This window comes from Glycine soja, chromosome 18 (genome assembly GCF_004193775.1).
Source record: "Glycine soja cultivar W05 chromosome 18, ASM419377v2, whole genome shotgun sequence".
NCBI classification, from domain to species: domain Eukaryota; kingdom Viridiplantae; phylum Streptophyta; class Magnoliopsida; order Fabales; family Fabaceae; genus Glycine; species Glycine soja.
Window position 1 is genome coordinate 46,280,470 of NC_041019.1, and position 15,589 is coordinate 46,296,058.

The following is a 15,589-nucleotide window of genomic DNA, read 5'->3' on the forward strand; positions in this document are numbered from 1 at the left end:
TAGTTTATTTTCTCATATTATATTTTGCAACATATATTATAATATGAAGTTCATGACTATACACTCGTAAACAATTTAATTTTACACTTGTTGGTATACTTTTTAAATATCAATAAACCTATATTAGAGGACAGGCTATAATTATTTTACACTTTTAGTATACATTGTTTTTTTTTTCTCTAAAAATATTCAACATCAAAATATGCTTCCTTAACGGGGCTTAGTTACCCTACTCATGCTTGGGCAGGTAGCACTCCAATATCCGTATCATCAAAATATTCATCACGACTTTTTTTCGTTGAAGCAGTAAAATTTTTTTTTTATCTTGCTTCATCGTCAACTCAAATATGAACACGCAAATACAGAAAATGACAAATATCATGGACCATATATATATATATATATATATATATATATATATATATATATGTGTGTGTGTGTGGAACTAAAACATCCATGTAAACGTATTCATAGCAACAGTCTTATCTTTGGTTTCCCCACCTAAAACATGAAGCTATTCTCGTTTTCTCTAGCAAGTGCTTTTGCACTTCTAGCTTCTTCCCTGGCTTCAGCAACTATACAGGAACACACTTTCAAAGTAAATTGCTACCCCATTTGATTTCTTTTCTCTCTTTATGATTGTTTATGTAAGCAACTTAGTGTTGTCTACATTTGCCTTTTTTTTCTGTCTTTTGCTTTTGATGTGTTAATAAACCACTCAAGATCACCACATTAGTCTAACACAACTATTTCAACTCCTCACCTAACAATAGTATACAGTCAACTTGGCTCTACGTTAGTGTCTAATTAACCTTTGTCATATTTGATTTGAGGCATAACATTTTCATCTAATTAAACATGCATTAAAAAAGATATATGTCTTTCTTTCTGGAACGTAATTTCGAATGGAGGGATGTTCCTATTAGTGCAATTTCATGTATTTCACAAATTTCAGGTTCAAAACACGACTATCAAACGCTTTTGCAAGGAGCAAGTGATTGTCACAGTTAATGGGACTTTCCCTGGGCCAACGATAAATGTCCGAGAAGGTGACACAGTAATTGTCCATGTATTGAACGAGGGACCGTATGATATTACTCTTCATTGGTAAACCCTCTTCCATATGTATATCCTTAGAGAATTTAACAAAATAGCATGAAGTCTTTTGCCTACAGATTCTTAATCGACGCTGCATTCAATATATGAAATTCTCTTCTTAATTAATGGAGCCTCAGAAATGTTTAGTACTAGTACTTGCTAGCTCTACCAAGCTCTATAGACTCAAATTAATTCACACATGAATGAGGAAGATTCTACGTAATTAATATGTGGAGCCATCATAAATTAGCTAGACCCACATACCCACATGACATTAATTTGTGTTCTCCCTTATTTAAATAAGAGGCCATATCTAGTAGTATACTTTTTCTTTCAATTGAATATATAATTACTATATATATACAATTGATATTTGTGTATGTCATAAACCAAATCACCTATCTTACCTGTTTAGTAGCTTTTCCTATGTCCTCAATTAAAACAATTGATATTTGAGCAAAAATAGGAAAAAAAATTAATAACAGAGTATATTAATTACAGTACATTTTAACCACGCGTTAACTTTTAACTGAGGAGATAAGAAAGAAACAAGTCAGTTTATGTGATTTTCGATCGCATTTAAGAAACCAACTTCTTGTTCTTTTGGTTTCAAATAAAATTCAGATATGACCATTTCATTTGATAAATAATCAATTGTTAGACTTAAACTACTACCAAAGATTTTCATGTAAATATTTATATTCTCTTTTTATTTGTAGCGCCCACAAAATTGTGTTTTATTTAAATTATTCCATCATTATATTGTGGATGAAATTTTGAACTACTTGTGTAGGCATGGAGTGTTGCAGCTCTTTAGTCCTTGGGCAGATGGTCCTGAATATGTAACTCAATGCACAATTAGACCAAGAAGTAAATACACTTATAAATTCAACGTTACACAACAAGAAGGAACCGTATGGTGGCATGCTCATGCATCATATTTACGAGCAACAGTTCATGGTGCTTTCATCATTCAGCCTCGTTCAGGCCAATTTCCATTTCCTAAACCGTACAAGCAAATTCCTCTTATATTAGGTATTAGCTGTTTTTCTTATTTTTATTTTTGTTCTAGATGAAGTGCACCGGGTACTTCTATTTCTTTTACATATATGCTTTCTTTTAATATTAGCATTTAGCAATGAAGTGTCATTCCATTGTTCTACAATAGGAGGTTACATTAGTTTGTTGCATTGTTTTGACATTTTTCCCCTTGCGTATAACACGTTTTCTCTATATCTACTAAGGAAACCTAGCTAACAAATATAAATATATAATTGTAAAATCTGCAATTACATCCAAATATAGAAATACTTTTCATGATAAGATTTTTTAATTCAATTGCAGGAGATTTGTATAACTCTAATGTTGAGGATATTACTACCGAAGCACAGGCCAGTGGCGGTGGACCAAACATATCTTGTGCCTTTACAATCAATGGTTTTACTAGCGGCCTTCTCATTAATAATTGTACTGAAAATGGTATGTTACCCCCATTAATTATTAAAACAATTTGTTTACACTCATAGAAAAAACTAATAGTTATTTGGTTTTCTCTCATTAATACAGATTTTGTTTCATAAAAAAAATGAATTATTAGCGTAACATATTGTCTAAACTAATAGTAAGATAAGCAACCTTCTAACATATCAATTTATTTGTATAAAAAATATAGTTAACACAAATATTTAAGGATGTATTGCAAATTGTCGCCTTCTACAAGAGTGCGAGCTCGATCCCCTAACAATACTTTTTTTCTCTTAGTGGACAACTGTTTTTAGAGAGATTCTCGTATATGTAAAGACTAGTTAAGTAGCTACAACCTAATAAATAAACTTGTGATTCGAATCTATGCAGTAATCTTTTAATTAATAGCTCTTTGTTAGCAACTCCTACATACATTAAATAATATATATCATTGACATCTTGTGCGTCTCTTAATTCTCACACTTTCTTGATATATAATAAAAAATTAATGTAATACTTTATATTATTAGCATAAAATCTCAATATATTACTGATAATATTTAATTTTCATTATATGAAATTTATAGTACCTAAAGACAGTCTAATAAATTAATTAAAAAGGCAACTCTAATAAATAACAATTTTTTTATCCCCTTAGCTTAATTTTTTTTTCTTATAGTAGTCCTTAATTAGATTTTTCCAAGTGACATGAACAACTTCCAGTAGATCACTTAAATTATAATTGAAACATGTAAACCATATATCACGCTCTCTTAATATTCAACATTCCAACTCTTTCAAGTTCATGAATTTAAGGTCTATATATATGTATAAGTACCTTCTGATTATAATTCAGAGACATTTAAGATGAAAGTCCAGCAAGGGAAAACCTACATGCTCCGAATGATCAACGCTGCACTCAATTACGACCTATTCTTCAAGATAGCGAACCACAATTTCACAGTGGTTGCCGTCGACGCCTCCTACACCGACCACTACGTCACCGACCTCATCGTCATTGCCCCCGGCCAGAGTGCTGACGTGTTATTCACAGCGAACCAACCCATCGGCTCGTACTACATGGTTGCATCTCCTTACGTTGTTGGTCTCGATCACTTTGACGTCAACGTAGGTCGCGGCACGGTCATTTACGAAAATGCCCCGCCGTCACCAAAGCCCGTGATGCCAATTCTACCCCCCTTCAACGACACGGACACAGCTTATAACAAATTCTACAACGTCATAACTAGCAAGGTGGGGGCCCCACACTGGGTTCCTGTGCCTCGTAAGGTTGATGAGCACATGTTCATTACCATTGGGTTCAACACAGAATTTTGTGATTCCAAGAATCCCAACAATGCCTCGTGTAAGGGCCCAAATGGTCAAAGATTTTCTGCCAGCATGAACAACGAGTCATTTGCTGTTCCCGCGGGTGTGAAGTTTTCTTTGTTGGAAGCATTCTATGAAAACATGAGTGGAGTTTACACTACGAATTTCCCTAACAAGCCACCAGTTATGTTCGACTTCACAAATCTGAACAACGCTAATAATATGAACCTTCTATTTGCGCCTAAATCAACCAAGGCGAAGAAACTCAGGTTCAATTCGACGGTGGAGATTGTGTTTCAGAATACAGCACTTCTTGGGGGCCAGAACCACCCCATGCACATTCATGGGTATAGCTTCCATGTTTTGGCTCAAGGGTTCGGGAATTTCCACAAGAAGGATAGGGCTAAGTTTAATTTGGTGAATCCGCAATTTCGCAACACTGTTGGTGTGCCTATGGGAGGATGGACTGTGATCAGATTCCAAGCAAACAATCCAGGTGTTGATTCTCTTCATTTCTTTAATTTACAGCATCAACTAATGTTTTTTCGTAGTTTGTCATGTCACATTGTTTTATAATTGGGCATATAGACTCTATTTAGATCAATTACTCAATCAATACTAATGACATAATCTTTTCCCATAAGTTACAACCAACTGATGGATTTGGATAAGCTATTTAATAAGTTTTTCAAAAGCTGATTATTTACTTTGTATAACTTAATTTTAACTTGTGAAAAAAATTTAATTCATTTTATTGAGGAGTTTTTCCAAATAAGAACTTAGTTATATGACATTTTTTGACCTACATAAAAGAAAATTCGAGTGAGACTATATTCTAAGTAACTACTATCAGCTATAGTGGTAATTAACACACTCTAATGTTTTCATTACTTATACAGGGGTTTGGCTTGTGCATTGCCATATGGAAGACCATGTGCCATGGGGACTAGCCATGATTTTTGAGGTTGAGAATGGACCAACTCCTTCAACTTCAGTCCCTCCACCACCTGCTGATCTACCTAAATGTTAATCAGGTTGCAGAGTACAGTACTACTTATGATTAGAAATCAACACCATCTGTCGCATTTTCTTCTGTGTCATAAGTATATCTAATGTTACCAAATGGCATCATCTTGCCAGCAAAAAATAATTTCTAGTAGAAATGTTTAGGAATTTCCAAGTGAAATGACCGATCGACCTTGGAAGTCAATAATATAAATAAGAGTTATTGTTTTATGTGTATGAATGAAATAGCAGATTTATTATATAAAAAAAGAAGTTAATTTGGATAAATTTTTTAACTAGCACTTATAAGTAAATAAAATAGCTAAGTAAAAATGTAAAATAAATCAAACTCCACATATAAATTAGAATTGAATCAAATTAAATTATACAAGTTAATTTTTGGAATGGCACGACATAAGAGGAATATAATATAACAGATGAACAGAAAAAAATATTGTGATTTATGTAACTTGCTTGTGAGGATACATATATATCATTCGTCAAAGATATGGACAAATTTTTTATGCATAAATTGAGTATGATATTTTTCCTCCCTCGAAATGGGAGGTAAGAAAATCAAGAGGTCATGGATGCTGTTATGGCCCGTGACTGTTTGGTCAATATGACAGTTGAGAAATAACATCATTTTTCAGCAGGGCTCGTTTCATTTTCTACAACTGATATCGATAGATTCCACAAAATTCCAGTCTTAGATTAGGTTCAAAGTTAAGACAGAGAATTCAAGTGCATTGTTTTTAGAATGGTGCAGCAATCCTATTGGATGCATGGCTCGATGACTGAATTATTAATTTAAATTAGCAGCTGCATAACAAAATAGATAAAATTTCATTTATATATCTTACAAGGATGGCTAACTCATGGCCTATCATTCAGAACAGGGTTTATGACAGTATACATCACAAGCTGTACGTGCAATGTTAATTATGCATGTTTCAGATTCATAGTATTGGGTGGGAGAGTCAAGTTCATGAAAGTGAATAGTTTTTATATAGTGTATTATGAGTAGACAAAAGTTTACGAGTATCCAGATGTTTTTATATAGTGTATTATGAGTGGGACAGATTGTTAACTCATTTTGTAACTTGGATATATGTTGGTAAGTTGGCTCATCGCCAAACTTTGGCAAGTTTCATTTGGTTGCAATAATACTTTTTCTTGTAAATAAAAATAAATAAATTTTAGAAGCTTCTTCAATCTAATTTTTCTAAAAGCACTTACAAATTTCATGAAGTTAAGTATTATTACCTTAGAAAAACTTTAATAATACAAATTTACAATTGAAAAACTTCGTATAAGTTAAAAATTAATCTAAATTAAGTCCAAGTATCTCGTGAGATAAATAAAGCCTCGCGAACACATACATACCTGCGCGTGTATGTGGGTAAAATTAATAAGTAATGTTAAAAAGTGTATGTGGTTAAAATTAAACAGAGATTTCTAAATTTAAATTTATTTTGAAGATGTGCCATCACATTATCATAGAAAGTTGTATATTATAAATTACCAAACATATTATTGGTTTAAGTGCAACCGAGCTCAAATTCTTTAAGTCTCTCAATTAAGAACTATGTGAATGAAGAAAACTCTACTAAAGAAAGTCATCCACGTTTTTTACAAAAATTATTCATCGATAAATAATTTACATCAATAATAAGATAATCCAAAAACTATTATAAATTAATACAAATTATTTCTATCTAATTTATTTAAAATATTTGATCTTCTTTTCTCGATATAACTGGTTGAATGAATAATACTTTATGTATGGGCCGTTTATAGGCATCATAGACTAGTGGTGGCTTGATATTGAACCATGGAAAATTCCTCTTTAATCTAGTCACCAAATCCCTACACTCCTTTTCCTTCTCCTTAGATCCAAAACTGTCTCCCTCACCCCGGCCTAGATCTAGAACACATGTGTCGCCACCCCTACGACTTCCACCCCGTTACGCCCCCCCACCTAGCCTAGATCCACCATGCCACTTTAGTGTCATCCTCCCCATCGAGATCTACACCACCTCTCATGTTGTCCCGTCAAGATCCGAGTGTTTGTTGTTGTTAGTGTTTATGTTAGTTGTGTTGGTTGTGTCGTCCGTAGGGGTAGGGGGAAGGGTGTGAGGAGGTTTGGGCCAAAATGGAATTGTATTTCCTATTTCCATTTTGGAAGGGTGTGGGGATTTTAACAAAACCGAATTACATTTTCATTTTGTAACAAAATGAAAACATGATTTCATTTTGTAAATTTTTAAGTGTGCAATGAAAATGTGTTTTTGTTATGTAAATGGGAGTAAAAATGTCAAAACACAATGGGAATAGGATTTTGTTGCACACTCGCCCAAAAGAATCGTATTTTTATTGTGTTTTGGTTTTTTTCACCCTATGTACCTAATAAAAATATGTTTGTGTTGTGTTTCCGTCCAAGGGACAATTTGAGAATATAGCTAAAAGACACTCCCAGGGATAGTGTTAATAATAAAAGTAGTGCAATAGCAATAACCCTTGATATTTGAGGATACAAGGAATAATTTTGTTTTGCCATGTACACGTGTCTTGGGCCCAAATGAATTAATAACACATGAATGTGCACTTTAACTCTTTAGAGCTTATACGAATCTGAAGTGTTTTTTTTTTTAATAGGTCATGTAATTGTGGCCATGTCATAAAATTTAATATTTTGTGTTGAACGGCATCCATCAATAGGAAATTAAAAAGTCAATAAGGATGTGTTAAAAATTAATGTATCAAATCTGATCAAAATTGCATTCTATTGGGTTAGGTCAAATTGAATTTTTTTTAGAAAGTCATTCAAACTAATCGAAGCGAAACACAAGCTCTTTTGATCTTTAGATCATATGATTTTTTTACTCAAAAGCGATATATGTAAAAACTCCTAGTAACGATAATAATAATAGTGGTGACATTAATAGTGATGATAACATTGTTGATAAAAGTGGTGGTAGTAGTAATTATGGTAATGATGGTAGTGAAGATAGCAATGACAATTAAAATAACTAGAACAGTGAAGATAGTAATAGTGAGGACAATGCAATCATGATAACGACAAAAATGGTACATATTTTTTTCTTTTGACTATTTTATATTTGTGACAAAATTTGTCACGTTGCTTATTCAGTTACAAAAAGAAATTAAGTTTTGTATTAGCCTTACCCAATTGATTTGTGCTTCTTTTTTTTTTTTTCAAATGAAATAGATCCTTTATGTATTATAATTTTTTACAGATTTAAATGTAGTAATAGGTGATACACAGTTTTTTTTTTTTTTTTTGAAAGTAAGGGGCCAAGCCCCACAACCAAGATCAACTAAAATCTACAAGGGAATTGCATACACATATAGTCACGTACCCCTAGAGGAACAAAAACAAAAGACAGGATACTAGTCAAAACTACTTAACTATCTTGTAAAGAAAAACCAAACTTCGCTAATCTGTCACTTGATTAGCCTTGCAAAAAATATGCTTGATACTGAAATGGTGCAACGATCCACTCAAACGCGGGACTTCATCCACTAAAATAAGTGATATACACTTGTCATTGGTCACCGATGTGATAAAAAAAAATATAAAAAAATCCATATATATCTTTCACAATGATATGCTTCGTAAGTATCTATAACTACAACTTGCACTTATTAATATGGGGCGGAATTAGGTATTAGTTTATCAAGGAAGCCGTCCACTCTCTAATATTGTATTTATATAAGTGGAAGTTTTTATTTATTTATTTATTTATTTATTTTGACGTCCATTGTGAAACTTGATGAAACGCTCTCTGACATCCTTGTTTGCTTTGTATTCTAACTTTAACAATGAAGAGACAATGGAGGAGATCCAAACACAATGATGACGGGTGAGATCCACGACAACAACGAAGGAGGAGATCCAATCACGACGGTGACAGGTGAGATCCACGAGGACAATGAATGAGATTCGATCAAGACGACGATGGAGGAGATCCAATCACAACGATGATGGAGGAGATCCATTCACAATGATGACGAGTTAGATCCGATCATGATGGTGACAGGTGAGATCCAATCACGACAATGATAGAGGAGTTCCAATCACGATGACGATGATGGATGAGAATCAGTCACGAAGGAGACAAGAGAGATCCAATCATAATGACGATGGAAGACATCTAATCACAACGACAATGATGGAGGAGATCTGATCACGACGAAGGCGATGGAGGAAGAGATCTAGTCACAGGTTACGTGCCATATATATTGAGACAAAGGAAGTCACGCCGAGAAAGAGGATCATGAAGAAAAAAGAGTCGAAATCAGGTTCCAAGTCATTGTTGCCATTGTTGTCTACATCCAGTTTACTAGAGTGGAAACTTTCGACACAATTAATGCCCTCATGACACTTATTAGTGTATGTGATAAAAAAACACGACACTATGAAGTGTACGTGTTTTTAGTACGTGGCCGGTGATGTAACACTATAATGTGTATATGATTGACCTCGACTAAACGAGTACGTGATCAGTGATGTAACACTATCAAGTGTATATGATCGACCTCAACCAAATTGATACATGATCGACGATGTAACATTATCAAGTGTATACGATCGACCTCGACTAAACAAGTATGTGTTTAGCCATTTATAGGTGAAATCCGATCACCCTTATCATAATTTATTTTGTGAGTTATTGCTCATTCATAGGTGAAATTTGATCACCATTATCTTCGAATAAAGTTTTCAAGTTATCGCTCATTTATAGGTGAAATCCGATGACCATTATGTTAGAATGTATTTCGAGAGTCATCATTTATTTATAGGTGAAATCTGATCACTATTATCTTAGAATATATTTTGAGAGTTATCGCTCATTTATAGGTGAAATCTGATCATCTTTAACATAGAATTTATTTCACAAGTGATCAGTCAATTACAGGCGAAATCCAATCACCATTAACTTAGAATGTATTTCACGAGTTATCGCTCATTCATTGGTGAAATTTGATCACCATTAACTTAAAATGTATTCGGAGAGTCATCACTCATCCATAGGTGAAATTCAATGACCATTATCTTAGAATTTATTTCATGAGTTATCATTTATACAATTCTAACTTAGAAGATCCAAAAGAGAGCGTAAAGTTAATGATCTAAAAATAAATATGGAATTGATCACATATAACAGTAAAATACAATCCATATGTCGATCAAGGCAATTGGTATGATTCATATAATATTGATCAAGTCAGTTTATATGGCTCATATGACAATCAAGGGAGTTGGTTCATCTTATATGTGAGAATCTTAGCATGCTTAAAATTGTTCAAGAAACCATACACCGATGAGTGTATTTTCATAACTTGATAAAAAATATTGAATGCATGCGCGAGGACTGTATACCCTCTGGGTTGGATCCTAATTTGATTCAACACATACTTAATCTCTTTGCACTTTGTGCTTGAGGCTTGAGGATTATGTACCCTCTGAGTCCTAATTCGATCTAATCACCCTCCGAATCATAGTCTGATTCATATGCATGAGGGTTGTGTACCCTCCGAGTCGGATCCTAAATCCGATTCAACACATACTTAGCCTCTTTGCACTTTGTGCTTGAGGCTGAAGGGTTGCGTACTCTTCGGGTCGGATCCCAATCTGATCCAACACATACTTAGCCTATTTGCACTTTGTGTTTAAGGCTTGAAGACTGTGTACCCTCTGTGTTAGATCTTAATCTGATCCAATGTACTTAGCTTCTTTGCACTTTGTGGTTAAGACTTGAGGATTGTGTACCCTTTGGGTCCTAGTTTGATCCAATCACCCTCTAGATCATAGTCCGATCCGATCACAATGCGAATCCTAGTCCGATCCAATCACCATCTGGATCATAGTCCAATCTCCTCTCATGATGTGTACTAAGTCACTACTAAAAAAAAGGCTTTCTACATCGGTCAATTAACATCGATTATTGCAAAAACCGATATTAACAAAAGCGCGGTGGCATTTTTGTAAATAAATGGAGTTACTTAACATCGGTTTTATAAAAACCGATGTTAACTACTTAATGTTAACATCGGTTATTTAAATAACCGATGTTAAAATGATGTTAAGATGAATATGTTAACATCAATTTTGTAAAAACCGATGTTAACTTCATAGTGTTAACATCGGTTTTGTTAAGGAGTTGAACTGAACATCGGTTTTTTGAGAAACCGATGTTACCATTTTGAAGTTAACATCGGTTTTTACAAAACTGATGTTAACAGATTCATCCTAACATCGGTTATCCTTAAAAAACCGATGATGTTGTTATGTTAATATGTTAAAACGTGTTGAAATTTCACAACTCGCGCGCTCGAAAACCCTGCTGCGCTCTCTCTTCTCTTTCTCCTCCCACCCGAAATCTGCCAGAAACCGCTCGCTCGACACCCACATTGCCCCACATTCATTTCAATACTGTCGGAAACCGTTCGCTGGAACCCACAAAACCTCCTATCGAAGAAAAGTTGAAGAAAACCCTACATTGCTGTTGGAACTGTGGGTCGAAGAAAACCCTACACTGCTCTTGGAACAGTCGTGGGTGCTCAAAGCTCAAAGTTTTCTACGCTGCCAGTTAACAAGGTATGAGCTCTACCTTAGTTTGTTGCTCTTCTTATTAAGTTCTTAATCAGTGCGGTGGCATTGTCCGAAGGTTCTTATCAAATTATTGGGTCATTTTGTCCACTTGGCTAACCATATAAAAGTATCAATAAGAATTGTAATGTGGGGTTTCATTTTGTTGTGGCAGTTGATTGTGCTTTACGTGGTTTTCAAGCTTGACGAGAGTTACATGCCGAGCAAAGTTTCCATCCTTGCCGATGATGGTTTTCACAACTTGAAGGTAAATTTTTATTTTATTGGTTTGGGTTTGATTGGGATGATTATGCTTAATTATTTGGTGTTGACTTTGGGAACATTTTTAGGAGATTAAGACCGTGGAACTCGTGAAGCCAACTGGGTGGGTTTATCTATCCTTGTCTGGAGCTGATCCTAGGTAAGTACAACGTTCTTTCTGTATCCAGTTTTTGTTGGTTTAAGTTTGTATCCAATTTTTGTTGTTTGGAGGCGTGGATTTTTGTTTTCAACGAAATTTTGTGTGCATGTTTTGGTAGATTTCTAGCATAGAGTGAAAATGAATTAGTATACTTTTCTTCATTTTTTCTATAAAAATTTAGTGATGTTCATATTAATTGAATGATTTGCTTTCATTGGAAAAGATTGGCATATCTTTTTCTTCCAGTGTCTAAAATTAAGTGGTTACAGGTATTATAGAATACCCCTGTCATCCCTAATACTTTATTTGTAATTTGTAACAACACAATGGTTGAAAAAACTTTTTGGTCTATGCTAGAAATTAATGCCATCAGGACCTGGGCTCTTGTCATTGCCACATTCCCAAACAACATTTTGAATTTCAATCTCCTGAAAAGGGGTCACAAGCATGGAATTCTGTTGTTGGTCTATGGTTTTGAAAGTGATACCATCAATCTTAGGTCTCGGAAAATCTGCTTCTTGGAATCTATTGGAGAAGAAGGTTCTGATTTCTTCCTTTACCTTATTAGGTTCATCTGTCCATTCACCTTCAATGAGTAGTCCTTTGATGCAATTTGTATTTCTATTTGCATTCACCCTGATATGGAAAAATCTAGTGTTGCAGTCTCCCTCCTTTAACCATCTTGATCTACATTTGTGCCTTAGCAATGCTTCATGGGCCTGGGTAGCCACCCATTAATCTTCCTGCAGCTTCTTTCTTCTTGAAATTTCCAAATCAGTCATTTGTCTATGCAATGTGTCCTCCTCTAATTTATTAAGCTCCACTTCCAAGTGCTGGACTTTTTTAAAGCTATCCCCATATTCTTCCTTGTTCCATATCTTTAATCTTCACTTCAACCTTTTGATTTTTTCTTTTAATACATATGCAGCTCTATTGATGTTTTTTAATTCCCCTCTCAGCTGCCATCATATCATCTTTATTTTCCATATCCAATATAAGCCCCTTAACCTTATTAGCATCTTTCCCATAAGTCAAGCCCATTTCCTTTAAAAGAGCACATTGCAGCTCTATTTGGTCCTATTGTATTGAAGGCATGGAATCAGTTTTAGAAACTGAGTTTGAGTCCACAGCTGGTTCCTTAAACTGTTGGGCCTTTCCATTACTTCTCAACACCTCCTTTCTTCTCACATAAACCTTTGTGGCAGAATGAGTTGGGCCACTTATCTGCTGGCCCACTTCCTCACTTGCTACCTTTAAGTCATATTGACCAAAGGGAACATTGACCCTGCTTTTCTTCTTTATATTCGAATTGCTGCTGTGAGGCAGAATTACCTCCAAAGACAAATCCTTCTCCTTATCCCCCTCTATGGCTATTTCTTTTTTTTTTTTAACGGCCAAAATTAAGATCCGTAAATGGGGAAGTTAGCTCCTCCCTTTGTGTGTGGGTAATGATATTAAATTGTACCCCATCCAAGGTAGGTCTGTCAAGCTTTTCCTCTATGAATCTGGCAGCAAAGAATTTTACAGCTTCTTCCTTAACCAATTTTGGTTGCTGAACCCATATACTTTGAATGAATATTCCTTGAATTGCATTATAATGTCTTCTGAAATTTATGGATTTATGAAAGAAGCCTGTCAATATGTGCTAGTATCTCAATTGCAAGCCTCTGCATCTCGCTCGTCTCCTTTTGAGCCAAGTTGGCTTCAGCCCTAGCTTTGTCAGCTACTTCAGTAGCCCTTACAACTTCTTTTTCAGCAATTTCATATCTTTCCTGAACTTCCTCAAATTTTAAAAAGTCGGTGTTGTACTTCTTCTTTAGATGGTTAATCTCCTGTTGAATTACCAGTACATCCTTCTCATATATACGACTGAGCCCTAGCATTTTCAGTTTTCAATCTCTTAGTCAACTTTTTAATTTCAAGCCTCAGTGGTGATATCTCTGAGTCATAATTTCTTATTTTTGACTTAGCAGCCTGCACACATTTCGTTGAATCAAACATGGTATTTAAACCCTAAAGGTCAACATGTGTACAATAGACAATACCAAAAAATCAATTGCAAAAGTATCCAAGTTGACTTCAGGTATCAAAAGATTTTATCTGGTTTAAATCAAGTGCTACTCAATTAAAACACCAACCATGGCACTTAAGACAATCAAGTTAAGAATTCATAATACTCTCAACTCCAACCATCAGTTTGTTTTTTTATTTTTATTGGTGGGGGAGGGGGAGGGTGAAAGAGATAGGTCAGAGTATCAAATAAAAAACAAAATTCATTATAAACATGCACAAGATAAATGTTGTCATTATTTAGAGCCCTTGAAGTGTTCTATGGGACAAATAGTCCGTTTGTATAACTGTATGAAAAAGATATGAAGGTGGAAGTGAAAGCAAAGGAGTATAAAAAATAGTTTTGTTGAATTATCTTAGCAGGCATCAATCTTACCTTCAATTCCAATTTCAAAGTTGTTAAACAGTGCTCAACATGCTCAATTCACCAATTTTCTCCTTTATTTTATCTTCTTGTATAAACCAACAAGGAGAAATGAATAAGAACTCCATTCTCCATCCCTCACATCATATACAACATTAATAAGGTCATTGAACTTTATGCAACAACAATTTTAGGTAACCAACAATTTGCAAAAGTGCAGAGCAGGAATATCAGAGACCTTACCTTTTCAGCTAAAGTGCTAGAAAATTTCTCTCTTAAAGCATGTTCCCTCAATTGTGATTGTGTACTCCTACACAATTGCTGCCTTCTCTATAGCAGCTTTTGCTTCTCTAACAACAATGTCATACTTCCGCTTCCACTCTTCAGCCTCCTCCCGAGCAAACTGACATTGCTCCCTTGCTGTAGGCACCTTGCTTCACCAGCACTACCATGTGACTTGGGGGCTGCTATTTCAGAACTAGCTTGGTCTTCCTCAGATTTATGCCTTGATAAAACTTGTTCATATTTTGTTTTCCAATCCATGGATTCTTGCTTGGTAGAAACCAATATTTTTCATAAGCTAGAATATGTTACATCCCATTTGACCCAAGGGATCTTCTTTTGATCGTGCTCCCCCCCCCCCCTCCACATGAAATTCCTTTGCAGAGAGACCAATCTATCAGCTATTCTTTAAGGTAGTTTAAAGAAAGATAGCAGATAGATTGGTAAAGAATTCAAAACAGAATTTATCAAAGTGACCCTGCCAGCCATAGATAAGCTTTTCTGATTCCATTTAGTGAGTTTAGCTTCAAAGGCTCCCATACCACCTGACTTGAGGATTTGACACCAATAGGAATACCCAAGTAGTGAAAGGGGATACCCATCTGCCTACAATTCAAAAACTGAGTAGCTTCATGAGCCCAATTAACAGAATCCCCAAAGATAAAGATTTTTGTTTTCCAACCAAGTAGCTTCGATAAAGATTTTTCAGAATGGCCTCTCTCATCAATCCAATGAGACCTTCAAGATACCCTTTTTGATTGAGCCACAAATCCACCACCCTAAAGGGCTTGGGACCCCAATCAACCAGCTTAGTTTTCAGAATTATAGAGCAGTGGTCTAGATAGTCTATGTAAAGAACATGGTGGGAGGTGTCAGGCCATAGGGCTAACCATTGGTCTGAAACCAGGAATCTGTCAAGTCTGCTCTTGACAGATCCATT

General features: G+C 34.9%; 1 protein-coding gene across 1 annotated transcript; it reads left to right on the forward strand.

The window, feature by feature from the left end:
• The first annotated feature begins 469 nt into the window (after positions 1–469).
• On the forward strand, positions 470–5,123 carry LOC114396065 (laccase-7-like). The gene is made up of 6 exons (XM_028357959.1): positions 470–598; positions 956–1,107; positions 1,892–2,133; positions 2,443–2,577; positions 3,419–4,387; positions 4,791–5,123. Exons 1-6 carry the CDS (start codon positions 509–511, stop codon positions 4,919–4,921), a joined length of 1,719 nt encoding a protein of 572 aa, XP_028213760.1. The 5' UTR covers positions 470–508; the 3' UTR covers positions 4,922–5,123.
• The last annotated feature ends 10,466 nt before the right edge of the window (positions 5,124–15,589 follow it).